The following is a 25,499-nucleotide window of genomic DNA, read 5'->3' as shown; positions in this document are numbered from 1 at the left end:
CTGCGGGTTGCGCCAGCAAGCTGAGCTAGTGGCGTATATCAGCAGGCGGGGCCGGTTCGATGGTCGGGGGCGGGGTTGGTGAATAGGGAAGTGGCGCAAATTCGTGGATCGCTCCGCTGAGTCTGTTCGTCGAAGCCGCCTCCGCCGCCGCCCCCTGTCCCGGCCCCCCCCCTGGGTTCCCTCAGCCCAGCTCGGTCCAGCCCGGTTCTCGGGAGAATGAAGTTCGTGTACAAAGAGGAGCATCCGTTCGAGAAGCGCCGCTCTGAGGGCGAGAAAATCCGAAAGAAATACCCAGACCGGGTCCCGGTAAGGACAGTAGTCAGGGCCCAGGCTAGCGTCGCTGACGCTGTCGCCACAGGCTATGCTTGAGTCTGGGAAAGCTGAGGTCGGGCTCTGTCTGTCGTGGGGTTAGAACTCTGTTGTCTCTGGTACCAGAGGTCTCTCACCTGAAGTAGAGCTGGGACTAAGATGTGGACAGGAGAGAGATCAGAGTATTTCTCAGAATGGAGGCCTTAGTGAGCTTGACAACCCAGAGTTTCCATGGCCATCCTCCCAACTAGCTAGATTTAAGGTAGATTTTTGACCTCAACAAGTCATCCTGTATTCTCTGGTGAAAATAGTTATTGTGATGCGCCGTTCTAGGATCAGTTCTCAATATTTAGATAAGAGTGAGGCCAGGAGCTTTGGACCTAATGCTGTGTGTACCATGTATATAAGGATAACTCTTGAGAAATGAGGTTCCAATAGGTTTCAGTAAAAGGGAACATTGTATGTTGAGTTCTTCATCGATATAGCTGCACATTCATTTTTCTCATTCTTACCTTCCTTTTATCAGGTGATAGTGGAAAAAGCCCCCAAAGCTCGGATAGGAGACCTGGACAAAAAGAAATACCTGGTGCCTTCTGATCTTACAGGTGAGGGCTTGACCCGCGGTGCACGTTTCTGTTTGTGGGTGGGCCTGCCAACTCTGTGGGAGGAGGCTTCACCTGGCAGCTGTTCTCTGGAGGCGCCTACCACCTCTGTGACTTCCTTGCATCTCCTGTTTTTGGCAGTTGGTCAATTCTACTTCTTGATCCGGAAGCGAATTCATCTCCGTGCTGAAGATGCCTTGTTTTTCTTTGTCAACAATGTCATTCCACCCACCAGTGCCACGATGGGTCAGCTGTACCAGGTACAGTACCTTGGAAGGAACGGGCTGGCTAACTTTAAAATGTCAATATAGCCCTGCCGTGGGATCTTACTAGCGGTGGGAGTAGGGAGGAGTATGAACTGGTGGAGTTGTTCAGACTGGGACTCTTACTACCTAAGTGAGTCTCTCCCTCCTCCAAGAGTCCCAGATGTCAAAGAATAGATTGAGTTTGAGGAGTGGTTGTTGTTGTTGTTACTTTCTGTTCTTTTTCTTTAGGAGACAGGGCTTCTCTGTGTAATCCTGGCTGCTCTGGAATCCCCTCTGTAGACCAGGCTGGCCTCTAAACTCCTAGAGACCAACTTGTTTCTGCCTTCCTAGGGCTGGGCTTAACAAAAGGTGTGCCCCACCACTGCCCTAAACTTGACACACAGACCAGGCTGACCTCAGACTCCGAGAGCTTCCTGCTTATGCCTCTTGAGTGCTGGTATTAGAGTTGTTATAAGTCCCCTTCCTGAATGGTGACACATACCTTTGGTCCTTTAAATCCAAAGCACAGCTGTTTCTGCATACAGTTTTAATCTGGTCATCCAGGAGTCAGAGGCTGGTGGGTCTCTTTGAGTTTGAGTCTATCCTGATTAGTCAGAGACACTTAGTAGTGATTAGTAGTGAGACCCTGTCTCAAAAAAAAAAAATAGATAAATAAAAATAAATCAATCAAAAACAAACCCCCCTAAATTAAAAACCCTCAAAACCACTGGACGTCGGTCATGATCATGCACAGCTTCAGTCCCAGCACTGTGGGAGGAGAGGAAGGTAGAGGCTTGAGGCAGCAGTATCAAGTTGGAAGTCATTGACTACATAGTGTAGTGAGTTTGAGGTCAGCCTCTTTCTTTCTTTCTTTCTTTCTTTTTTTTTTTTTTCTTTTGAGACGGTTTCTATGTAAAGCCCTGGCTGTCCTGGCACTCACTTTGTAGACCAGGCTGGCCTTGAACTCAGAAATCTGCCTGTCTCTGCCTCCCAAGTGCTGGGATTAAAGGCGTGCGCTTCCACGCCCGGCTTGTTTTTGTTTTTGTTTTTGTTTGGTTGGTTTGGTTTGGTTTTTTTTGAGACAGAGTCTTTCTGTGTAACAACCCTGGCTGTCCTGGAGCTCACTCTGTAGACCAGGCTAGTTTCTAACTCACAGAGTTCTGCCTGTCTCTGCCTCCAGAGCATTGGGATTGAAGGTGTGCACCACTACCACCCAGTCCAAGTCAGCCTTTCCTACAGGAGAGAGATAAAATAGGAATGATTTCTTTTCTTTTATTCCTTCTGTACTAGGGACCACGTTTAGTGCCTCCTATTGCTTACAGATGATCTGTATCTTCAGATCTATTTTGAGTCAGGTTCTTAAGCTGCCTTGGGAGCCTTTAACTTTCGGTCCTTTCCTGCATCTGAAATTCCCAGGCAATGAATGCTTAAAGTGATTCTTGAGGAATGTATTGGTGGTAAATGGTTTGAGTAACGAGTTTCCTTACCCCCACCCCCCCTTTTTGCACTTACTTCAGGAACACCATGAAGAAGACTTCTTTCTATACATTGCCTACAGTGATGAAAGCGTCTACGGTCTGTGAAGCTGCTGTACCTGAGGTGGGGGGTTCCATTCTATGAAGAGAGGTGGCGCTCCTTCCTTGACATCCAGTTCCTCCTTCAGGCTCAAACACCACCTCCTTTCTTCAGGACCTGCACTTAATGTTTGAGGCTGTCTCTCCAGTCCCTCTCAGCAGGAGGGGTAATGGTAGATACAGCCTCTGTACATCTCTCTCCCCCCTTGGTTACCCTCCATTCCCACTCTGATTTAGACTTCTTGATTGTCGATCTCTGTCACATCCGATGATTGTTTTGGTTTCTATTCCCTTTCTAACTGCCCATTGGGCTCAGAACCCCAATAGTCCCTTCCTTTCACTATCTTCTTTTTGGGGGGTAGGTGGAAGGGATTGACATTGGATGGGGGAGGTAGGAGGCACATCAATAAAAAGGAAACCACCGAGCTGAATTGCCTGTGTCATTCCACCTCCTGGTTTTTTGTTTTTTGAGGAGTGGGAAAGGAGAAGGATTGAGGTATAGATCAGAGAAAAAGAAACGGGTTGTTGATGTTGATAATTTCCTGTTTTTTAGTGAGTGGAATAATGTGAACATTATCTCATGAAACTTCCATTTTATTTATGTGTGTATTGGGGTGCGATGTAAACAGAGAGGTGGTGGTTGATAGTGTGGGGTGGTATGGAGAAAGTTTGAAAGTACCATTTTTAAGTAAGAATATCCAGATGTTACTTTACACTAAAGAAGATATGTTCATGTTAGGGAGGTGGTAAAAGGACTGTTTTTTAATGCTGCCACTGGCAGAGGTTGTGCCAGGGTATGGGATTCTGTAAAGTAGAATTTGAGAGAGGGCAAATACTAGAAGGTGCCATTATTACTAGGAGAACTTCATCTCCCAGCATCCATTTCTTCTTTTGGCCGGAAGTGGGGCGGTTCCCTGAGGGTAAAAAGAAGGTACAAAGTGAGGCAGTATGGTGGCCGAGAGTTATAATCCCTTCTTCGTCTACTTTCTTGGTCCCGCCCAGCCTACACTTCCCGGGAGTCAATGTGCACTCTTCCGCTCTTCTTCCCGCTCCCCGTTGCGTATCTCCCCGCCACTCCCCTGGTAGTGGGGGGAAGTTGTTTATTGCGCCTGCGCCAATCCTTGGCTTCCTGGGAACTGAAGTTCCGGAGGATCTTGCATACCCCTTTCCGCTGCCCCTGCACAGACTACAAATCCCTTGGTGCACTGCGCGACAGTGCGGGCGGGGAGGGGCAGAAGGGAGGGAGGAGAGAGGAGGAGGAGGAGGGAGCAGGCGGCCGGCGGTGCGGGGGGAGGGGGCCCGGTCCGGGAGTGCGGGAGGCTGTGGTGGAGGGAGGTGGCGGTAGCGGACTGGAGTCTCAACCGCGCCAAGGCGGACACTTCGGTGGAGCGAGGCGGTAGAAACACGGAGCACCCAAGGCAGCACCGGGAATCCCGGCTTCGAGGAGGGGGTCGCCGGACCGGGTGGAGGGGAGGGGGCGATGCTGGAAGCCATGGCGGAGCCCAGTCCCGAAGGTAAGCACTCCATAGGCACAGAGGACAGGGAGCGGGGTGAGGATTCAATGGGCAAAGTTGGAGGTCGAGCCCCGGCACCCAGCGGAGGAGTGCGGGAAAGGGGGTCGGGGCCCTGGCTCTTGAGGTGGAAGGGCGATGAGTTGAGATAGCTTGGAGAAAGAGGAGCGGGAGACTGGGTCGGGATAGTTAGACATCAGGCACAGCGTGGAGAGTGGCGGTGCGGGGTCTGAGCGCCGGAGACCCAGCTTCGGGAACTAAGGGCTGAAAAGGCCTCGGACTGCTTGGAGCTCTGAGACAGAGGCTGGGGGAAGCTGCTTGCCCTCCGTAGAGTAGTTGAGGGAGCACGAAGAGGATTGAGTGAGGGGCCCGGTAGTTGGCCGAGGTGGGGGAGTTGGTGGCGGTGGCACTTGAGCACCTCGTAGTTGCCGCCAGAGCTAGCTTGGTGATTGTTAGAGGGGTGGGCAGGTAGTTGTGGAGTGGGGAGAGGGTCTGGGTATTGTCTCCGGTAGAGAGCCCGATACCGAGGGGCAGTTGTGGGGCCGGAGAACTGGGAAGCGAGGCGAGCCCGGTACTTGTAGGGGCGGCGGGGCGAGGTGTGTGTGGGGGGGTTAAGACCGGCAACTTGCGCGGGTGGGGGGTTGGTCGGCCGGGGCAAAGAGCTTCCGAGTTGTGGAGTGTGTATTGGGGGACAGCGTCGTCGTCAGGGGGCCTTCTGTGGAGCGGCTGGAGGGTGACCGGGGGCTAGACTTTAGGGGTCCGTAGCCTAAGGGACTCGCTGAGTCCGGGGGCGGGAGGGGGGCGGCCGGAGAAGCTCGGAACTGGGCCCGGGGGCCCGGCGGGGAGCCCGAAGAGCTCGAGACGGGGAGGGAGGGGCTAAAGCCCCGGATGGGGGCGGAGGGACAGCGAAATTGTGGGGAGCGCGGCCGCGGGGTGGGGTGGGGGGGCCGGAGGGGCTGGCTCCGGGCTGCAGCTCTTCGCCCGTCCCGGACGCGAAGTAGCGTTGGGGAGTGTGAGCCTGTGTGTGTTTGGGGTGGGGGTGAGGGGCGCGCCCGGCCTCGTGTTTCGAGTCGAAGGGGCCCGGAGGGCGGGGAGCAGTTCAGCGTGGTCATCCTGGACCCTGGGGGCGGGCAGGCGGCGTGTGCGGTCTCGGAGGGCCCAGGGCAGTGGAGCGCGGCCGGCTGGGAACTCTGGGCTCCGGGCGCGTGTGAAGGACGGGGGCGGGCGGTGGCCTGGTCTCGCCCCGGGAGCGGTATGGCGGGGTGGGGCGCCAAGAGAGCCGAGTTGACTGGAGAGGCTGGGAGGGGGCGGGGCGCCGGGCCTCGGGGTGGGGGAAGGGGAGCGCTATAGCGAGGCCGGGGAGGGCGCCGCGCCCAGGCTCCGCCCCTTGGGGCGGAAGGGGGAGCAGGGGCGGGTCCGGCACAGCTGGGGGCTGTGGCTGGCTGGGCCAGGCGACCTCACCGTGGATGGGGATTAGGTCGGGAACTCCGAGGTTTAGAGGTAGGATTTTACACGGACTCTTTTCTAGTGCCTTGACTCAGCTTTTATTGATTTCACAGATCCGCCTCCGACTCTTAAACCAGAGACTCAGGTGAGCTGTCCCATACCAGTACACTGAGTGACAATTTAGGGGGCTGTGTTTTGGGGAAGGGCTCCTTTAACAGTCGTGCCTGGCTTCCATACGATCGTGTTTTGTCTTTCCATTTAGCCACCGGAGAAAAGGCGGAGAACCATTGAGGATTTTAACAAATTCTGCAGTTTTGTCTTGGCCTATGCTGGTTACATCCCCCCTAGCAAAGAGGTAAGGAACGGAAAAGTAGCTGAGGTGAGGCACAGTGAATTCCTTTATAGGAAGAACCTACTGTAATATGCAAGACTAAGAAAACCGGAAGCCCTTAGGGCTGTGGTGGGAGAGCTGGCTTGGAGGGATGGAATAACGGCAATGAACGGCAGAAACAAAAATTTGGAGTGTTGCTCAAGACTTTTTAATGGTTTTGAGTGGCTGTTAACAGAAAAGTGTTTCCAGGTAAGCTGTAGGGAGATGAGTGTCCTAGCAAATGAGATACTGAAACAGTTCTGGAAGTAACAGCTGTGGCTTCTGTGTTCTAAAGGTCCCCTGAGGGCTGTGAGGAAGGTAGGTTATAGAGTGCACATCAGATTTGGGGTAGGGATACGTCTAGTTCCTGGTTTTTATGCTGGACATGTGGCAGGGCTGAGCTGTCACTAGACTCTGGCTGACCCTAGTCTCTTCCTCCTTTTAAGGAAAGCGATTGGCCAGCCTCTGGCTCTAGCTCTCCATTGCGAGGTGAGAGTGCAGCAGACAGTGATGGCTGGGACTCGGCCCCGTCGGACCTCCGAACTATCCAGACTTTTGTTAAGAAAGCAAAGTCATCAAAGAGAAGGGCAGTTCAAGCAGGTCCTACCCAGCCAGGACCCCCAAGGTCCACTTTTTCTCGTCTGCAGGCCCCTGACAGTGCTACTCTGCTTGAGAAGATGAAGCTCAAGGACTCTCTTTTTGATCTGGATGGGCCCAAAGTGGCATCTCCACTCTCTCCCACATCGTTGACGCATACCTCCCGGCCCCCTGCTGCTCTTGCCCCAGTGCCGCTGTCCCAGGGGGACCTCTCCCAGCCTCGAAAGAAGGACCGAAAGAATAGAAAGTTGGGACCAGGAGGTGGGGCTGGCTTTGGGGTGCTTCGGAGACCTCGACCGGCTCCTGGGGATGGGGAAAAGCGGTCTCGAATCAAGAAGAGCAAGAAGCGGAAGTTGAAAAAGGCAGATCGGGGAGATAGACTCCCACCTCCCGGCCCTCCTAGGGCTCCTCCCAGTGATACAGACTCTGAAGAGGAGGAGGAAGAGGAAGAAGATGAAGATGATGAGGAAGAGATGACGGTGGGGGGCGGAGTCACAGCCCCTGTGCTCCCAACACCCCCTGAGGCCCCCAGGCCCCCTGTTACAGTGCACTCTGAAGGTGCTCCCCCTACTGACAGTGAAGGCAAGGATGTGGGCAGCACAGAAACAAGCCAAGATGGAGATGCTAGCTCCAGTGAAGGCGAGATGCGGGTCATGGATGAGGACATCATGGTAGAATCAGGTGAGAAGTTGGGCTGCCTGGGGTGGGGAGCCGAGGTGATAGCTTTGGGGGCTCTTAGGAGTTAATGCCTTGAAGCAGAACACTGAAGAGCTTTGTCTTTTCCAGGTGACGACTCCTGGGATCTGATCACGTGTTACTGCAGAAAGCCCTTTGCTGGGCGGCCCATGATCGAGTGCAGCCTCTGTGGGACGTGGATCCACCTCTCCTGTGCTAAGATTAAGAAGACCAATGTTCCCGACTTCTTTTATTGCCAGAAATGCAAGGAACTTCGGCCAGAGGCCCGGCGGTTAGGGGGTCTCCCCAAATCTGGAGAACCCTGACATCACTAAGGCTAGAACTTGTGACATTACTTGGGAACTGAGCCTCAGGGTCCCCAGCCTTCCCTTGGGGTGAGGAGGCTGTCCCCACTTGAGGGCCACAATTCCCAAGGGAGACGTATTTGGAAATGAGTGTCTTCTACTCTGTCCTTCCTGCTCCATGGACTTGAAATTGACCCCATTACAGTTGGGTCGGGGAGGCTGGATCTGTGGACAAAATCTCTGTCCAGTCAACCCTGCACCCTTTTCACTTCCAGGTCCAGGGCTCAAACTGGGATGTAATGGGATAGTTGTCTATAAAACTGTAGTGTAAATACAGCACTCCCTCATGTTTCTTCTCTCTCCCGTTTACTTTCTTCTACACCGGATGTATTTTTAATTTTGGGTTCCCTCATTTGAGCGAGGTTGCTCAGAGGTGGAGCACCAAAGCCTGTGGAGTGAGGAAGGAAAGAAAAAGGTGTCAATTAGCACTCACCTCGTTTTTAATACTGTTCGCCGTCTGTCCGAGCAGCCGGCTGCGTGTTGTAAATAAAGCAGAGTGGGCTCTTGTGTTTTACAGCCCTCCTTGTCCTATTTGGGGAGGGGATCTTTGGGAAACCTGGCGGAAGTCTTGGGTGGAGTTGGGGCTGAAGGCCACTTTTTTTTTTATTTATTATATGTAAGTACACTGTAGCTGTCTTCAGACACTCCAGAAGAGGGAGTCAGACCTCGTTACAGATGGTTGTGAGCCACCATGTGGTTGCTGGGATTTGAACTCCGGACCTTTGGAAGAGCAGTCGGGTGCTCTTACCCACTGAGCCATCTCACCATCCCCTGAAGGCTACTTTTAAGTCCAGGGCTGTAATACCACAATTTGGGAGGTGGAGATGGGAAATTTAGGGGCCAAATCTGGCTTGGGCACTGTCTGATGCCCCTCATTACCTCCCTCCAAATCTCTGAAGACTAGCTTTCGGCTTTCTCATCCCAAGTACAGTCTAGGAGTACTGCCCTAAGGGCCCCAAGTTACAATTCTCACTCATCAGCCCATACCCCCGCCCCTCTAATAGTTGCTATTGAGTTGCCTTGAGCCTCAGATGGGTAAGGCAAAGTGGGGGCCAGTTGCCAGCATTCCAAGAGTAGAAGCTTGCTAAGGTACTTGGAGGGGGGGGGGGGCGGGTTGTACACGTTTGGGGGCGGAGTGTTTAGGGCTGAAGACCGTTGCTCAAGGCAGTGGTCACGTGAGTGTCTAGGTGGAGCTTGTAGTAACGTGACTCAACGAAGTCACGTGAAGGACAGTCGGCTGCGCAAAGTGGGCGGGCTTGGGTCACGTGGCATGGGGAGAGGTGGGCGGGGACCTCGGTGCTGCTCGCGACGTCCGTGGAGCTAGTGGCCCTCGACTGTGTGGTCTAGGTTTTGAGTCTCGCCACACGGCTCTTCCCGACCAGCCCGCTGGACCCGGCCATCCTCCTTGGGCACGTCTTCCGCACTGGCCCTGCGCTGTTGGCGCTAGCGCGTCAGTTTGCGGGTGTGCGCAGGCGCGGCGGGGGCGCTTAGTCCTGTTGGGTGGGCGGCTGAGCCCGGGAGCGCGCGAGCGAAACCATGGCGGGCAGCAGCGCGGGGGGCGGTGGTGTAGGCGAGACGAAGGTGATTTACCATCTGGATGAAGAAGAGACTCCTTACCTAGTGAAGATCCCTGTCCCGGCGGAGCGCATCACGCTCGGCGATTTCAAGAGCGTTTTGCAGCGGCCCGCGGGCGCCAAGTACTTTTTCAAGTCTATGGATCAGGATTTTGGGTAAGCGCGAGGCCTAGACTGGGAAGGACGGTGGGTATGCTAGAGTGGATTGGGCGATATTGAGGGAGACCGGTCTACCTTGGACTGTTTCTGGCCTGTAGTGGAGCATAGCATATTGTACTGTGCTAAGGTAGAAAGCCCATCCCAAGACGGACAAGGTTATATTTGGACACATAGAAGAACGGGCTGGATGGCGAGAAAATTAGGTTGGAGAAATGGGGAACACTGGTTTGTTTGGCCATTCTCTCTCCATGATTTTAGCTAAAAGGCAAAGAAGTGATGCTTGAGGATATGCTAGGCTGTGCGGAGATTAGAGCCATCTATCTTTTGGTAAGCTAGGATGCTCGCTCTCAGACGTCTGCACGCGAGTTATATAGAGATAGTAATTTTGTTTGCCTGTTTTGATTTGTTCTTTTTGTTTTGAGGTAGGGCTTTATTCCTTGTATCCTAGGCTGGCTTCGAACCCATGGAGTTCCTGCCTTAGCGCCCCCCCCCCCCCCCCGAGCTGGAATAAACAGGTGTGAGCCAATATGCTGGGCATGCAGTGTTTTTATGTAGACCGGGCTATAGTGAGACAATTAGGCTATTCTGGCTTATTAATCAGGTTCCATAGTATTATTTTGGGATGGTACAGTCAGTAATATTGCAGCGAGCTCTATTGGGATATATTAGGCTGTTTTTTCCTGGCAAAGCATGTACCATTCTGAACTCTTCTGAGTTCTTATTTACTCTTAGGGCCAGAACCTCCTCTCCCCCGTTCCCCCTGGGGGCTGAGGAGAGTTGGGGGATTTTTTGCTTTTTTTTTTTTTTTTAAGATATTTTATGTGGAGGGCAGTGGTGGTGCACATCTTTAATCTGAGCACTTGGGAGACAGAGGCAGGCAGTTTTCTGAGTTCAAGGCCAGCCTGGTCTACAGAGCCAGTGCCAGGACAGCTAGGGCTGCACAGAGAAACCTTGTCATAAAACAAACAAAAGCTACTTTATGTGTTTGGGTGTTCTGCATGCATACATAGTGTGTACCACAAGCATGCAGTGCCCACCGAATCCAGTAGATGGCATGGGATCTCCTAGAACTGGAGTTAGCATCTGCCAGCCACTATGTGTGTGCTGGGACTTGAACTCCAGTCTTCTCCAGAGCCAGTCAGTCTGCTGCTGAGCCAGAACTTTCTTCTGTTACTGAAGCTACCTAGAACACAATATAGAACAGGCTTGCCTTGAACTTGGAGCAGCCCTGCCTCTACACCTGCATCCATAGTGCTGGAACTAGATAACGTGTGGCAGCCAGTATGCCTGGCCCAGACCTGGGCTTTTTACGTTACAAGACAGGGACAAGTGGGAACAAATGGGGTAGTGGTACTGCTACATCCCAGCAGAATGGGGTATTGTAATCAGTATGGTGCAGAGGGCTGCTTGTGTGGGGACGCTGAGGGCTATGGAGTTCTGGGGTGATTTGTGACATGCTGGGTGACCCTGTGCTGGACTGGGACTGTAATTTAAGGCAGTCTCTTGTTGTTGTAGCGATTGGGACTGAGCCTTCTGTGTCCCCAAGCTCAGACTGTGTTAGGCTATGATGTCCTGAGTTGACAAGCAAGGATAGCAGGGTCCTGGGGACAGAAAGGTGACCTACCACCTGGGTTGGGGAGAGACTTCTTACCTGTGAAAGTCCCTGTGGTAGGAGCACATCCCCCTCAGCTCCCTGAACAGCCCGGACCCTTGTTAACAGTTGTTGAAGGTGATGCTGCCTAGGGAGTTGGTTTTGGGTTTATACCAAGGTTGTTTTTTTTTGCATTATAATTTTGGGCAATTTATTTAGCTTTTGTGCTTTGATTTCTTCATCTGTGGCATGGTGATAATCATAGTGTAAAATGCTTAATTTCGGTGCATAGCACATGGTACATTCTTGGTGACTGGTAATTTTCATGTAGTGTGGAGGCTAACTAGTTCATAGACTGCATTACACGATACAGAACTGCTTGCTTTGGAGGAGACTGGGCCAGGTCAGGAGGGTTCTGGTGGGAAGAATTGGATTATGTTGAGTAGCTCGTGTGCCGCCTTGATAGCAAATGTATTCATGAGGCCTATCCCCAAGCCCCCAGAGTACTTTAGGCTAGAGCTAATCACACAGACATATCTGTGCGCACGGTGTGCCTGCTCGGTGCCTGGAAAGCTTGGCTGAGACAAGTCAGATCCCTTGGGACTCGAACTATGGATAGTTGTGAGCCACTAGGTGGATTCTGGGAACTTAACCTGGGTCTTGCACAAGAACGAGTGTTCTGAACCACTGAGCCAATTCTCTAGCCCCCATCCCCACCCCGAAGAAGTTCTGATTTGAGGGTGAGGGTGTTATGTGTGCGAAAGAACGGCGTGTGGTTCATAGTTTGTCGACATGGATTTGCTTACAAAAGTGAGGGCTTGTGCCGCACACCCAGGACACGTGTTGAATCGAATAGGTACTAATGATTTCTTGTGGGTATGAGAAGGAAGGAAGGAACAGGTCTAGTCCACTACAGGAACCTGTGGCAGGCTGGACTTTGGGATTTTTCAGGCTGAGCAGATTGCTTAGTGAGGTGAGGTAGCCTGGAATTGGGAAGCCCAGCTTCCTTGCTCTGTGGGAGCGTTCCACACGTGGAGCATTATTGTTGCATGTAAGGGTGATTTTTTTTGCCCAGAAGAGCCACACATTTGGGTGGTCTCTGCTTGTGAATTAGAGAGAACTCAAAGGCAGCAGGTTCCATGAGGACCAGAGGCTTTTATGGGACAGATGTGTAGGACAGAGATGGTTAGGCGGCCAGCCAGGCTCTTAAATTAGATATTTGGAGCAGTTGTTGGGAACTGTCCCAAAGGGACTTTGGAGTGGTACTTTGAGGTTTGGATCAAATGGGAAGAAGTCTTTGGAGTGGCCTTGTGCCTCTAAGGATGAGTTGGGGTAGTTAGTGGTGGGGTAAATGAGAGAGTCTGGAATTTTTATTTATTTATTTGTGTATGAAAGCAAGTTACTTCACTGTGAAAGCAGAGGAGCTGGGCATGGTGATGCATGCTGGCTGAGTGGCATAGCCAAGTTTGGTGACATATGCCTTTAATACCAGGATGGAGAGGCAGAGTTAGGTAGATCTCTGTGAGTTTGAAGCCAGCCTGGTCGTCCCTGCCGCCGCTGGAAAAAAAAAAAAGGCAGAAGTCTAGACAGTTGGCTTAGAGGATGCCACTGTGTTCTGTTCTTAGCACCCACTAAGCACCCACTAGTGGCTCCTGACTCCCTGTAACGAGCTCCAGGGGAGATAATACTCTCCTCTGCAAATACCCTCATGTGACAGCCATGCACACAGACCTGTATGTATACATTAGGGGAAAAGCAGACGACTCGGCAGTCAGGGCAGCAAGTCACCATGCTTGGGCAGGATGGAGATGGGGAGAGACTTAGAATGAGATTTGGAATGGGAGTGACTCCCCCACCCCCTGTGTTTGTCTCCCCCCCCCCCATCCCCTAGATGGGGTTTCTTTGCGGAGCCCTGGCTGTCCTGGTTCTCTCTGTAAGCTAGGCTGGCCTCAAACTCAGATCGCCTGCCTCTGCTTCCAGAGTGCTGGCATTAAAGGCATGCACCACCACCGCCCATCTAGGGTGTGTGTGTGTGTGTGTGTGTGTGTGTGTGTGTGTGTGTGCGAGAGAGAGAGAGAGAGAGAGAGAGAGAGAGAGAGAGAGAGAGAGAGAGAGAGAGAGAGACACCCTGGCTCACTGAGTGCCTCCTGCCTCGGCCTCCCAAGTGTTAGTTGAAGGTGTACCCCATCATACCTGGCACCTTACTAATCGCTCTGCTCTCTCCACAGGGTGGTGAAGGAAGAGATCTCCGATGACAATGCCCGCCTACCTTGCTTCAATGGAAGGGTTGTCTCCTGGGTAAGGGGACTCATTACTGAGCTGCTTCCAACCTCAGTCTGTCTCTGCAGCCTCCCCCCTGCTCAGTCGCGGGTGGCCTTGGCTTCCCTCTTCTCTAATGTGGATGCAGTGAGCACTCCTCAGCCTCCTCTTCCTGTAGCCTCCTGTACTGGATTGTTTTTTCTGGCCTCTTGGCCCAGGTCTCCGGGAGGGACCCTGCTTCCTTCTTTTCTGGTCCTTTTCCTTAGTTTCGTCCCATACGCCGCTCCCCAGCAGAGCCATGTTTTCTCACGTGCTCTCTTTTAGCTTGTGTCGTCAGATACCTCCCAGCCTGAGGCGGCTCCCCCAGCCCATGAGTCTCGGACAGAACTGGTTCCTCCACCTCCACCGTTACCCCCTTTGCCACCAGAAAGGACCAGTGGAATTGGGGACTCAAGGCCTCCGTCCTTCCAGTGAGTCCTTTACATTCTTGAGTCCAGGGGATGGGGAGCGAAGAGGGAATTCAGTCTAGACCCCTTGAGAGGGGGACCGAGGTTCCGGTGCTCTGTCCGACTGACTTTGGTTGGAAACTCTCTCTACCTGTGTAGCCCTAATGTATCCAGCAGCCATGAAAATCTAGAGCCTGAGACAGAGACCGAATCTGTTGTATCACTGAGGCGAGACCGACCGAGGAGGAGAGACAGCAGTGAACATGGCGGTGAGGGGACGGGCCCTGGAGGCAGGGTAGACTGAGCTGGGCAGACGGGCAAGCCTTAGCATGCTGGGCATGAAGAATGGGAGGCCTGGCTCCTGAGCCTCTTGTTTATACACAGCTGGTGGCCACAGGCCTGGTGGCCCCTCAAGGCTGGAGCGCCACCTGGCTGGGTACGAGAGCTCTTCCACCCTCATGACCAGTGAGCTGGAGAGTACCAGCCTAGGAGACTCGGATGAGGATGACACCATGAGTAGGTATGGCTGCACACTTCCTTCCCCCCTTCCTCTCCTTCCCCCTCCCCCCCAGCCAGTCTTCTTGTTTCATGTGGCTCCCTGACCACTTCCACCTCCAAATGCTCTGCTTCTCAATTGCTATCAGGTTCAGCAGCTCCACTGAGCAGAGCAGTGCCTCCCGCCTCCTCAAGCGCCACCGAAGGCGAAGGAAACAGCGGCCGCCACGCATGGAGAGGGTGAGGGTTCTTTTGGGATGAAGTGGGCTCTGGTTGAGACACGAGCTTGTGGCTTCTCTCTCTGTTGACGGGGAGCAGTTCATACCTTTCATGTCTCCCTGCTGCAGACCTCATCCTTCAGCAGCGTCACCGATTCCACAATGTCTCTTAACATCATCACGGTCACACTCAACATGGGTATGGAGGGTCCTGATGGGGAGAAGGGAAGGAGAGAGGGGGGGCTTGGGGTTTCTGGGGCTCAGTCATATGGCCCCCTCCACAGAGAAGTACAACTTCCTGGGCATCTCCATTGTGGGCCAAAGTAATGAGCGTGGTGACGGGGGCATCTACATCGGCTCTATCATGAAAGGGGGCGCGGTGGCTGCGGACGGGCGGATCGAGCCTGGAGACATGCTTTTGCAGGTGCGCTGACGGCCTGGCTGCTGGCTGGGGTGGAAGCTCTGCCCCTCCCACACTGCCCGTGACACCGCCCCTTCCCTTCAGGTAAATGATATGAACTTTGAGAACATGAGCAACGATGATGCTGTTCGGGTGCTGAGAGACATCGTGCACAAGCCAGGGTGAGTGCGGCTGGCCCCAGGCCTCTTGGGCTTAAGCCTGTTTACCTTTGTTTTGCAATTTTTATAAAGACGTGAGGCCAGGCACGGTGGTGCATGCCTTTAAACATGTTAACTCGAGGCAGAGTTGGGCTCTCTGAGCGTGAGGCAGCCTGGTCTGCAGAGTGAGTTTCAGACCATCCGGGTCTACATAGTGAGAAAACAAAAACCAAACAAAACAAGGGCTGTAGAGATGGCTCAGCAGTTAAGAGCACTGTTTGCTCTTCCAGAGGTCCTGAGTTCAATTCCCAGCAACCACATGGTGGCTCACAACCATCTGTAATGAGATCTGATGCCCTCTTCTGGTGTGTCTGAAGAGAGTGACAGTGTACTCAGATACATAAAATAAACAACTACGTCTTCCAAAACAAAGCAGAACAAAACAAAACCCCCAAATTGCAAATCTCCCTGGCATGTCACTCCACACTAGAGCATGAAGCAGATGTGGGTGAGCACCTGAGAAGGGGCCACCCACTGTGTGCTCCTTGCCACTCCCCCTCCTCACTGACGATAATTACCGTTTGGCTTCTTTGGTCAAGAAAACCTTTAATGGTTTTTCATGCTTGAGTCCTGGAACAAGATGGTTTGGTGTTACCCCCGTGAGGCTTGCTGTGAGTGAAGGGAACATTCACTCTGCTCTCCATTGTTCCCCGCAGCAGTGTTTTGAACTTAGCCGTGTTGTGAGTCACACGCACTGTGAGGCCTTCACCCTCACTCTCTCTAGCCCAGTGATGTGAGCTCTTTTCTTTCCCACCTCTCTGTCCTCAGTCTCCTCCTGCCAGGCCTCGGGCTTCCTGAGGCCTCGTCCCTCCCCTGAGCTGCTCTGCTCTTCCCCACAGCCCCATCGTGCTGACCGTGGCCAAGTGTTGGGACCCGTCTCCCCAGGCCTACTTCACCCTCCCTCGAAGTGAGTGATGCTGGGGCTGGGGTCTGGAGTTAGGAGATCTGGGGAACGTGGGCACTTGGGAAGTTAAGAACGTGGGAGGATCTCTAGACAGATGAGGCCAGCCTGCGCTACAGGGTGAAATCCTGCCTCAACCAAACAAGCCCAAAAAGAGACGAGAAAAGCCGGAAGTTGTAGGGAATGTGTTCAGAGGGCTAAGGGAGGGGGTTAATTCTAGAACACACAGGCCTAGTTTTCTAGGCTTGAGCAGTGATCATCTTGGTGTTTTACATTACTTTTGTTCCAGATGAGCCCATCCAGCCCATTGACCCAGCCGCCTGGGTGTCGCACTCGGCTGCGCTGACCGGCGCCTTCCCTGCTTACCCCGGCTCCTCATCTATGAGCACTATCACATCTGGCTCCTCTCTGCCTGATGGTGAGTCTCTCCCCTTCCCCGCCTCCCTGGGTGTGTGAGGGACCTTTTGTAAGTTCTCCGTGGTCTCTCCTATCAGGCTGTGAAGGCCGGGGTCTCTCTGTCCACATGGACATGGCCTCTGTCACCAAGGCCATGGCAGCCCCAGAGTCTGGGCTCGAAGTCCGGGACCGCATGTGGCTCAAGATCACCATCCCAAACGCCTTTCTAGGTATTCCCAGGCCCTGAGCAAGGTGGCATGGGAAGGGGGAGAGGAGGCCAAAGCTGGGCACAACACAAGGTGGAGGGGAGGGGAGGAGCTGGGAGGAGAGTCTGACCTGTTTGCTGTGCTGGATCCCAGGCTCCGATGTGGTAGACTGGCTGTATCATCATGTGGAAGGTTTTCCTGAGCGCCGGGAGGCCCGCAAGTACGCCAGTGGGCTGTTGAAGGCGGGACTCATCCGGCACACCGTCAACAAGATTACTTTCTCTGAGCAGTGCTATTATGTCTTCGGGGACCTCAGTGGTGGCTGTGAGAGTTGTAAGTCAGCAGGTCTGGCAGTAGGAGCTCAGGCTGATGTGTGCCCGGGTACTGCTGAGTAAGCGAGGTACCCGAGCTGCATCCCCAAGGGAAAGAGTGCCGCACGGGGCTCACAAAAGCATTTTGGGGCTATTGGTGAGAGCCCTGGCTGTTTCTCTGCCGGAGCAGCAGAGTTTTCTGTTGTAAGCCATCATGGGCTCTGGCTTTTGTCTCGTGGGGAGCTCTGGGGAAATGGTTCAGGTTTCTCTGTTCTCCGGAATCCTGGCCTCCTAAAGCAGGGACCTCTCTTCCATTTTTTCCCAGACCTAGTTAACCTGTCTCTGAATGACAATGACGGTTCCAGTGGGGCTTCAGACCAGGATACCCTGGCACCTCTGCCTGGAGCTACTCCCTGGCCCCTGCTGCCCACCTTCTCCTACCAGTATCCAGCGCCACACCCCTACAGCCCCCAGCCTCCACCCTACCACGAGCTTTCTTCGTACACCTATGGTGGAGGCAGTGCCAGCAGCCAGCACAGTGAGGGTAAGTGACCCACTCCCACGTACCAGTACAGCCAGAGAAAGTGGGCACAAGTAGAGCGGATGCGGGGAGGAGAGGCAAGAGCAGGGACTGGGATCCTGAGGACTCTGGGCTGAGAGCTTCATTTTCCTTGTCACCTCTCCTCTCCAACAGGGAGCCGGAGCAGTGGGTCGACAAGAAGCGATGGGGGGGCTGGGCGCACAGGCAGGCCTGAGGAACGGGCCCCTGAGTCCAAGTCCGGCAGTGGCAGTGAGTCAGAACTCTCCAGCCGGGGAGGCAGCCTTCGGCGGGGTGGGGAGCCTGGTGGGACTGGTGATGGTGGCCCCCCTCCATCTAGGGGCTCGGCAGGCGCTCCTCCTAATCTCCGAGCTCTTCCCGGGCTCCATCCCTATGGAGCCCCATCTGGCATGGCTCTCCCTTATAACCCCATGATGGTAGTTATGATGCCTCCACCCCCACCCCCTGTCTCCACAGCAGTGCAGCCCCCTGGTGCCCCTCCAGTCAGAGACCTGGGCTCCGTGCCCCCAGAACTGACAGCTAGCCGTCAGAGCTTCCACATGGCCATGGGCAACCCCAGTGAGTTTTTTGTGGATGTTATGTAGGGACCCATCTTGAGGCCACATTGGGTCTGTGCCCTTGGCCTGGCAAGTTTCAGCCTGGTGCCCTCCATAGTGCCTGGGCTCAGCCTGGCGGCTGGTGCCTACCAAAACGTTTTTGCCACTGTGACTCTCACCAGCAGTGCCTGGTCCTTCCCCCCTTCCTCGGGGGTGGATGGGGACCTTTGGTTATTTTTAGCTTTATTTTTTATAAGCTTTTTGGGGGGTTAAAATAGACTTTCTTATCTTTGGGGGGAGTATTTTTTTAAATAGACAGTTCCTCTTTTATATGGAGAATCCCTTCTAACCCCAGAATATGACCGCCACCTCTAGGTGCCTAGTCAGCTCTCATGTCGAGGGTGGGTGGTGGTCAGTGGTACCCTGGGAAGAAGAAGGTGTGGGCTGGGTACCCCAGACAGCAGTCCAAGGAGGCTGGTGGTGTATTGGGGACTGTGTAGCTGCCTTTGTTACTCTATTTATTTTAGTCACTTGTACAAAACACCAAATAAAGCAAATAGAGGCCAACTCCCCAAGCCTCTGGCTCCTTTCTTTGGGAGGCAGGCAATGGAGAGGAGGGAGCAGTGACATTCAGTGGCAGACAGTGGCTTGGTAGAAAATTTATTGTTAAGGCAGTAAGTACTCCATCACCCTAAGGGCTTGGCATCAGAGAAGGCACGGGACCTTGTCAGGGCCTGATGGGAGTCTCAGATTCCCAGCGGGTTACTGGTGACCAGGCCACCGTTCTCCACCATGGCCTTGGAGATGCTTCTGAAGTTCCGGAAGAGCTCCTGCTGCTGAGGGCTGGACTGCAGACTGGCCATGTTTTCTCGGATCCGAGTTGCAGCCTGGGGAGAGGGGAGGGGAAGGACGGTCAGGCCTGTATCTTGAATGCCCACCTGTACTGGGGAGCTCCAAGGCTCACCTCAATGCACCAGCTATCACAGAGCATTTTCTCATGCTGTGCCGTCGGGTAGCCCTCACTCAGGGATCTTGAGGCTCTGTGAGGAAACAGGTTAAAATAATCCCGAGTGCTGGTGTTGGCCCAGCTCCTCTGTGGCTCTAGCCTGCCAAGTGTCCCACGCTGCCGCCTTACCTGGAAAGCACCACCACCATGGCATAGAGGTCAATGGCGCCGTCCGCCAGTCGCTGGAGCAGGAACTGCTCATCTGTCAGGTAGATGAGGGTGGGGCTGTCAGTCAAAGGGAGGGAATCAGGGAGGGAATCAGGGAGGGAAGGGGGTTGCAGAGCTCACTCACTGACAATCCCTTTCTTGTGTTTCACCAGCTTGGCCTCCACCACGGTGGCAAATTGATCCAGAGCCTGCACTGCCTGAAGAGACAAGAGTCACAGAGCTCAGGAGAGGAAGGCAGCTCACAGCCACCACAGGCTCTGCTTTAAGGCTCACTCACCAGTTCACCACTGCGACTTAACTCTGGGTGGACAATCCCTGACAGACTCAAACCACTGCCGATTCCTGTCCTCCTGGGAGGAGATGGAAGAGTGACTGGTCAGTTGCGGCCTCCCATCTTGTTTGGCCCTGGCCCTGGCTGGCCCCAGCCCATGAGGTACCGTCTCAGCTGTTTGCCTGCTTCTCCCATCAGGAGGCCAACGTTTCCAAAAGGGTTCTTCAGGGCATTGCCCAGCCCAGTGAGTTCCTTTCCTTTGTCCTGTGGAGAGAAGGGGAGCGGCGACAGTGAGGACTCAGTGTCCTCCCCAGCTGCTCTCCCTCATCCTCCTTCCTCTTACCATACAGCCTTGGAGAGCCACAAACAGTCGAAGAATGTCATTTGCCCCTTCAAAGATCCGGAAGATTCGAATATCTCGGAGCACACGCTCCACCCCTGGTTCCTGGCACGCAGGAAGACACAGAAACCTCTGTTGAGATGTGCCTGTCCACTCTGAGCAGATGCCCCCCCTGCCGAGCAATACTCTGTACCTTCATGAAGCCCATGCCCCCCATTATTTGGATGCACTCATCTGCCACTTTCCAGGCCGCCTCCTGAGGACAGAGAACCGGATGAGTTGGTTTTTTGAGCTGAGGTCCCAATCTGGACTCCGCCCTCCCATCACGCCTGGGTCCTCACCGAGCAAAAGATTTTGCTGATGGCGGCTTCTATCTGGAAGTCTTTGAATCCCTGGTCCATGTTGGCACTCAGCATGTAAGCCATGGACTAAGGGAGCATGGTCGGGACATGGGAAAGACAACAGGGAAGGGCTGCATCAGACAGAATGGCTAATGCTCAGACCTTCAAGACGAGCGCTGACCTACTCCCCCAACCCTTGAATTCACTTTAGCCTCCTGGTCAGGTCAAATATGTCCAATATGTGACCCTCTGATTTGGTAAATCAGGGGCTTCGAGGCTTCCGACTCTGTAAAGGGGTGGGTTAAAAGTCGTGTTTGGTGCATCTGGGAAGCATTTAGCAGAGCAGCGCCACCCTCCAGAAGAGAACTGACTATGCCTCCTCGCATCCCCTAGGGCATTGGTGTAAAGCTGGAGACCCACTGCCCCAGGTGCTGCTGGGGGTTGTAGTCTGACCCAACTGTGAAGAAAGCCATAGGGCTCCAGGGAAGGGGCCCAGGAGGCCCTTACCTCAGTCACATACTGCAGAATAGCCATCCGAGCCAGCTTTTCCTGGATCACTCCAAAGTTGTGAATTTTGTCTCCAAACTGGGTACGATTAGTAGCATGATCAACCTGCAAGAGGGCGCATGTAACCCCACTGTGGTTCTTCAGTCTCCACCTGGCCGGGCTGAGGCCTAACTGTGCCGATGGTCGAGTGTGCATGTGTGTGTGTCAGCACTCTGAGGCAGTCAGGGACATGTGCTAGCTAGGGACTGGGACTCACCGCCTTGGCAATGAGGGATTTCATGGTGCCTGCGAGGGTTGCAGCCATCCCGAATCTTCCGTTGTTGAGGATGTTGACAGCAACCTTGAAGCCATCTCCCACCTCTCCTAGCACATTCTCTGATGGCACCTTCACTCCATCAAAGTACACCTCTGACGTGTTAGATGCTTTGATGCCCATCTTCTTTTCAGGGAGCCCACTGAAAAGGCAGGGCAGGAAAGTTGAGGTATGAACAGGTTGCTGTGGGGGAAAAGGGCCTTTTCAGGTCTCATGATCAGGGGAGAACTCCCTAGACTATAAAAAGGATACAGGGCACTACCCATGTGCCCCAGGGGCTACGGATATCTAGCTATGGCCTGTTAGCCTGTGTTCCCCCAGAGGAAACAAACTGCTCACCTCCTGTGGGTGCCTCTTGTACAGAGATAGCCCCAGCGTGGCCTGTATTGACTATTTGCTCTTGAGAGCCCAGTGCTGTCCCCGTCCTTGATTCTGCTGTTTTGCCCCATACTCACTTGGTAACCCCTCCGAAGCTCCTTTCCACTACAAAAGCTGTGATCTTCTCTTTCACGGCCCCCGTGGCTGCATCTTTAATTGGCGTCTTGGCAAAGACAGTGAAAATGTCGGCCAGGCCCCCATTACTGTGGAAGAATGAGGTGGTTAGTATAGGGTTTAGAGCAGCAGGCTCAGGACACAGGGCTGAAGGGAAGAAGAGAAATGGAAGATTGCCTGATCCAGATCTTGCTCCCATTGAGAGTGTAATATTTTCCACAGGGGCTGGGTATGGCTGAGCTTCTGATGGAGGCTACATCGGACCCACTTGAGGGCTCTGTTAGGCAGAAAGCAGCCAAAGCCTGCCCTGTGGGGGAGAGAACAGGTTCACTGGGAATCCTGACCACCAGAGTTGCGCCCCCTCATCCCCAGGCAGTTCCTTGTAACACTGTGAGCAGTGTCACACTCCTTACCCCTGGGTCTCTTAAGGTTGCCTTACCAGATGCCACTCTGGGAAGGTATTTTTCTCTCTGGGCCTTTGTGCCATAGAGCAAGATGCCTTTGAAACCGATGCTCTGATGAGCTCCCAGGGTAACGCTAACACCAAGGTCGTGCATGCCCACAATCTCTGCCAAGCGAGCATACTGGAGGGAAAGGAGGTGTCTGGGATTGTAGCTGGCTGCACTGAACTTGTCTTCAACAAGAATGGGCAGCAGGGCAGACCTGGCCTGGGGCTTGGAGCATCTCTACTCTGAGCATGGGGAGTGGAGTGGGTTTGGACAGGGCACAGGGAGGCTGCTTCTGTAGCATGAAGCCCTGGAGTCTTTCCTAAGGAGACAGGAGCAGGGATACCAAAGGGCTTAGATAACTTTTTCCCCCCTTTGAGGCAGTTTCATCTTGTAGCTCCAGCTAGCCTGAAACTTTGTGGGTTTTCTTGACTATCCTGAAACTCCCTCTGTAGACCAGGCTGGCCTTGAACTCGAGATCCGCCTGCCTCTGCCTCCATGCTGGGTTAAAGATGAGCGCCTCCGTGCCCAGCTGCCCTTGGTCTCAATGGGAAGGTTGCCTGCTGTGTTGCCTCACACAGTCCCCAAAGACCTGGGAACTATGGTTAGGTCCACCGGACCCAGTGGGCTGCACACAGATCATGTTTCAGGGGAAGACGTGTGAGAAAAAGGGCAGGCAGGTAGACACTACCCTGTCTACTTGGCTTGGCCCTAGTGGTGAGTCTGCCAAAACTGGAGCACTGTGGAATGTTAACCCGGGGATCCTCTCACCTGGGTATTAGAGAGGCCCAAACCACCCAGCTCGCTGGGTACTTGCAGACCAAATGCCCCCAGTTCCTTGAGTCCCTGCAAAGTGTGGTCCTCCACCTTCTCCAAGGCGTCGTTCTTGGCAGGGTCATTCACTTCCTGAGCAAGGAATAGGAAGGATCTCATATTCAGAGGCTCCTTTAAGCTCCTTAGCATCTTACTTAGCCCAGGAGGGGCTGAGCTCTGGTCATCCCTTACCTCAAAGAACCGGGCCACTGGTCCCACCAGCTCTTTGAGAAATTGTGTCTGTTCTTCACTGAGCACTGCATAATGGGAGAGAAGAACAGGCTAGTCAGGCAGGGAGGGCTCCCCTGCCCACACTGTCAGTGACTGACTAAGCCTTTACTTACCAGATGGGTATGGGAACACCTGATCAATGGTAAGCTGGCCTTTGAACATCCCCACAGCAAAGGACTTAGATTCCTGGGCAAGGAAGAAAAGAATCTTAGGTGGGTGCCTGGGGTGATTCTACTCCTGGTTTTTAAGTGTCAGTCCAGTTTCCAGTCACTTACTGCCCTGGCTGGTTTTTCTCTGGTGGAAGCATCAGAGGAGAGGGTTTCTGGCTTGTCCAGAACTGCCTGGAGGAAAGGGCAGAGCAGTTAGGCTGGAGATGGGTCTTAAAAGGTGTGCAGGAAGCTCTAACTCTAGGAAGTGCGTTCTGTGCATGTTCCATTACTTTCTCACTAGGGCACCCTGGCGTGCCCTTTCCCCTACTTTCGGTGACAGAACTGTCACCAGATGACTGGGTCGAAGAGAGAGACCCCTGTCGGTCGCAGGCTAGTGGGAACTGGCAACTCGCATTTCTACGTCCCTCTCCCTCATCCACTGTCACTTACCTGAGTGGCCTCCCTGGCATAAAGTCGCTGGGCAGAGATAGGCCGGGGTTGTCCCTGAAGCACAGTAGTAGATCGCGAGCTGTAAGGAGTCGGGGTTCAGTTCTGCCCTGGTTCCCAGACCCAATGTCCCCTTGCTATATACGGACCTTCGGGCCCCCAGGCGCAGCAGCTGTCGCCCCACACTCGGGGTCATCCGAGCCGACTGCATCTCCAAAGCCGCCGCCGAAGTCTTGACCACTGACCTCTCCTCTTCGCGTCTCGCCTGCCCAAAGGTTGTGTGTCTGGGCCCTGACTCATGCTCCACAATGCACTGCGTGGTGGGGGCGTGGTCTTGGGCCTCGATGCATGGTGGGAGCTGAAGTTCCGACGTGTACCCGGTCCCTGTATTCTACTTGACCTAGGGTGATCCATCTTCAAACGATCCGTTTTCTTTCCCAAACTCTATAGAGCCGCTGGTCTAAACTAAAGTCTTATCCACTAAAAAGGGAAGAGATTAGATAAGAGAAGGAAGAGTTAAATGACTAGAGCCAGAAGGTTGGAGGGAGGACTTCCTAGCTAAAGTTAAAAGAGAGAAAGGTAAATATCAGATGCAGAGACCTGGATTATAAGGAAGAAATTTCTCCTTCAAAAAAAGAGGGGCGTGAGGTGGCAGACTCAAGCTGGGGTTTACTCTAAGCGAATTCTGAGATCTAGAAGATTTCACCAACTTAAAACTCTTCTAAAAGCGCGTAGTAGGAGCCTCTAGTCTCTCATGGACTTTGGGAGATACTAAATCACGATCACCATGAATTTGAGGCCACATAGACCCTACTAGAGTGAAGACTCCAAAAGCACGTGTCTTAGGAAATGAACACTTTTTTTTTTTTTTTAAAAAAGAACTTTGTGTGTGTGTCTGTATATTAGCATGTGCACATGGGTGCAGTGCCTATAGATACAGAGACCAGAAGCTGTGGAGCTGGAGGGAAGTTGTGAGTCTCCCGACGTGGTTGCTGAGAACAGAACTAAGGTCCTCTGGAAGAGCAAAATACATTGTGTGTGTGTGTTTTGTGTGGTTTTTGTTGGTGGTGGTGGTTTGTTTTTCTGAGACAGGGTTTCTCTGTGTAGCCCTGGCTGTCCTGGAACTTACTCTGTAAACAAGGCTGGTCTTGAACTCAGAAATCCGCCTGCCTCTGCCTTCCAAGTACTGGGATTAAAGGCATGCGCCACCACTGCCAGGCTATTTTTTTTTTGTTTTTTTGTTTTTAATTTATTTTATGTATGTGAGTACACTGTAGCTGTCCTCAGACACATCAGAAGAGGGCATCGGATCCCATTATAGATGGCTGTGAGCCACAATGTGGTTGCTGGGAATTGAACTCAGGGCCTCTGGAAGAGCAGTCAGTGCTTTTAACCCCTGAGACATCTCTCCAGCCCTCCCTTTTTTTTTTTTTTTAGTTTTTAAAGGTTTATTTATTTTAAAATTTATATATATATATGAGTGTGTGTGTATATATGTGTATATATATATATATATATATATATATATATATATATATCCCACCAAGGTCAGAAGAAGGCATTAGATCACCTACAACTGGAATTACATACAGTTAGCTGTACACTGCCATGTATGTGGACACACTGGAGACTGAACACAGGTCCTCTGCCTAAGAGCAACGCCTGCTCTGAATTGCTGAGTTGTCTTGAACCTCGTCTAAAAGTCCGCTTATGCAAGTGTGCACTCAGAAGCCCTTGTCAGAAGACAACTTCCAATAGTTCTCTCCACCTTTATGTGGGTCCCTGATGACAGGCTTGGCAGTGAGTTCCTTTACCCAGTGAGCCATGTCACTGTCCCCGACCCCTTCTCAGTATGGTCAGGCCTGGGGAGAAAAAGAGCTTAACTCTGGGTTGCTGGGACTGCCTTAGATAAAATCCTCTTTCCCACTCACAGAAAAGCAGCTAAATTATGGCTGGCATTTGGGAAGGTACACTATGAGGAGCAAAGTGTCACCTGGTGACCCGGGGAAGGG

At 53.2% G+C, this 25,499-nt stretch overlaps 4 protein-coding genes across 8 annotated transcripts; 3 read left to right on the top strand and 1 right to left on the bottom strand.

The window, feature by feature from the left end:
• The first annotated feature begins 31 nt into the window (after positions 1-31).
• On the top strand, positions 32-3,161 carry Gabarap (GABA type A receptor-associated protein). Its single transcript, XM_021176268.3, has 4 exons — positions 32-306; positions 836-914; positions 1,053-1,171; positions 2,674-3,161. Exons 1-4 carry the CDS (start codon positions 217-219, stop codon positions 2,737-2,739), a joined length of 354 nt encoding a protein of 117 aa, XP_021031927.1. The 5' UTR covers positions 32-216; the 3' UTR covers positions 2,740-3,161.
• Positions 3,162-3,999: 838 nt separating this feature from the next.
• On the top strand, positions 4,000-8,210 carry Phf23 (PHD finger protein 23). 4 transcript variants are annotated; one of them, XM_029484207.2, is made up of 5 exons: positions 4,000-4,244; positions 5,801-5,832; positions 5,950-6,042; positions 6,705-7,335; positions 7,441-8,210. In XM_029484207.2, the coding sequence occupies exons 1-5, from the start codon at positions 4,211-4,213 to the stop codon at positions 7,653-7,655; spliced, it is 1,005 nt and encodes a 334-aa protein (XP_029340067.1). In that variant the 5' UTR covers positions 4,000-4,210; the 3' UTR covers positions 7,656-8,210. The 4 variants fall into 4 exon arrangements, with proteins under 4 accessions (XP_029340067.1, XP_021033649.1, XP_085685990.1 ...); XM_021177990.2 differs by having other exon boundaries at positions 6,504-7,335; XM_085829864.1 differs by lacking the exon at positions 4,000-4,244 and adding an exon at positions 5,195-5,261.
• Positions 8,211-8,915: 705 nt separating this feature from the next.
• Positions 8,916-18,577, top strand: Dvl2 (dishevelled segment polarity protein 2). Of its 2 annotated transcripts, XM_085829863.1 has the most exons (16): positions 8,918-9,424; positions 13,247-13,316; positions 13,602-13,747; positions 13,883-13,992; positions 14,108-14,243; positions 14,368-14,458; positions 14,566-14,635; positions 14,721-14,860; positions 14,942-15,018; positions 15,894-15,961; positions 16,245-16,373; positions 16,450-16,581; positions 16,711-16,890; positions 17,194-17,412; positions 17,563-17,658; positions 17,884-18,577. In XM_085829863.1, exons 1-16 carry the CDS (start codon positions 9,231-9,233, stop codon positions 18,009-18,011), a joined length of 1,986 nt encoding a protein of 661 aa, XP_085685989.1. In that variant the 5' UTR covers positions 8,918-9,230; the 3' UTR covers positions 18,012-18,577. The 2 variants fall into 2 exon arrangements, with proteins under 2 accessions (XP_021031055.1, XP_085685989.1); XM_021175396.2 differs by having other exon boundaries at positions 8,916-9,424; positions 17,563-18,577.
• A 30-nt stretch (positions 18,578-18,607) lies between these two features.
• Acadvl (acyl-CoA dehydrogenase very long chain) lies at positions 18,608-23,807 on the bottom strand. The gene is made up of 20 exons (XM_021175399.3): positions 23,637-23,807; positions 23,491-23,569; positions 23,167-23,232; positions 23,005-23,077; positions 22,853-22,917; positions 22,619-22,753; positions 21,841-21,985; positions 21,579-21,708; positions 21,365-21,490; positions 20,853-21,051; positions 20,597-20,701; positions 20,090-20,176; positions 19,942-20,004; positions 19,752-19,853; positions 19,575-19,672; positions 19,415-19,487; positions 19,262-19,334; positions 19,099-19,171; positions 18,928-19,003; positions 18,608-18,850 (listed from the first exon to the last, which is right to left on the bottom strand). The coding sequence occupies exons 1-20, from the start codon at positions 23,696-23,698 to the stop codon at positions 18,710-18,712; spliced, it is 1,971 nt and encodes a 656-aa protein (XP_021031058.1). The 5' UTR covers positions 23,699-23,807; the 3' UTR covers positions 18,608-18,709.
• Between the last annotated feature and the right edge of the window lie 1,692 nt (positions 23,808-25,499).

This window comes from Mus caroli, unplaced genomic scaffold (assembly GCF_978045245.1).
Source record: "Mus caroli unplaced genomic scaffold, Mus_caroli_1 scaffold_13, whole genome shotgun sequence".
Lineage (NCBI taxonomy): Eukaryota > Metazoa > Chordata > Mammalia > Rodentia > Muridae > Mus > Mus caroli.
The sequence above is the reverse complement of the archived record's forward strand: the minus strand, read 5'-3'. Positions and strand labels throughout refer to the sequence as shown.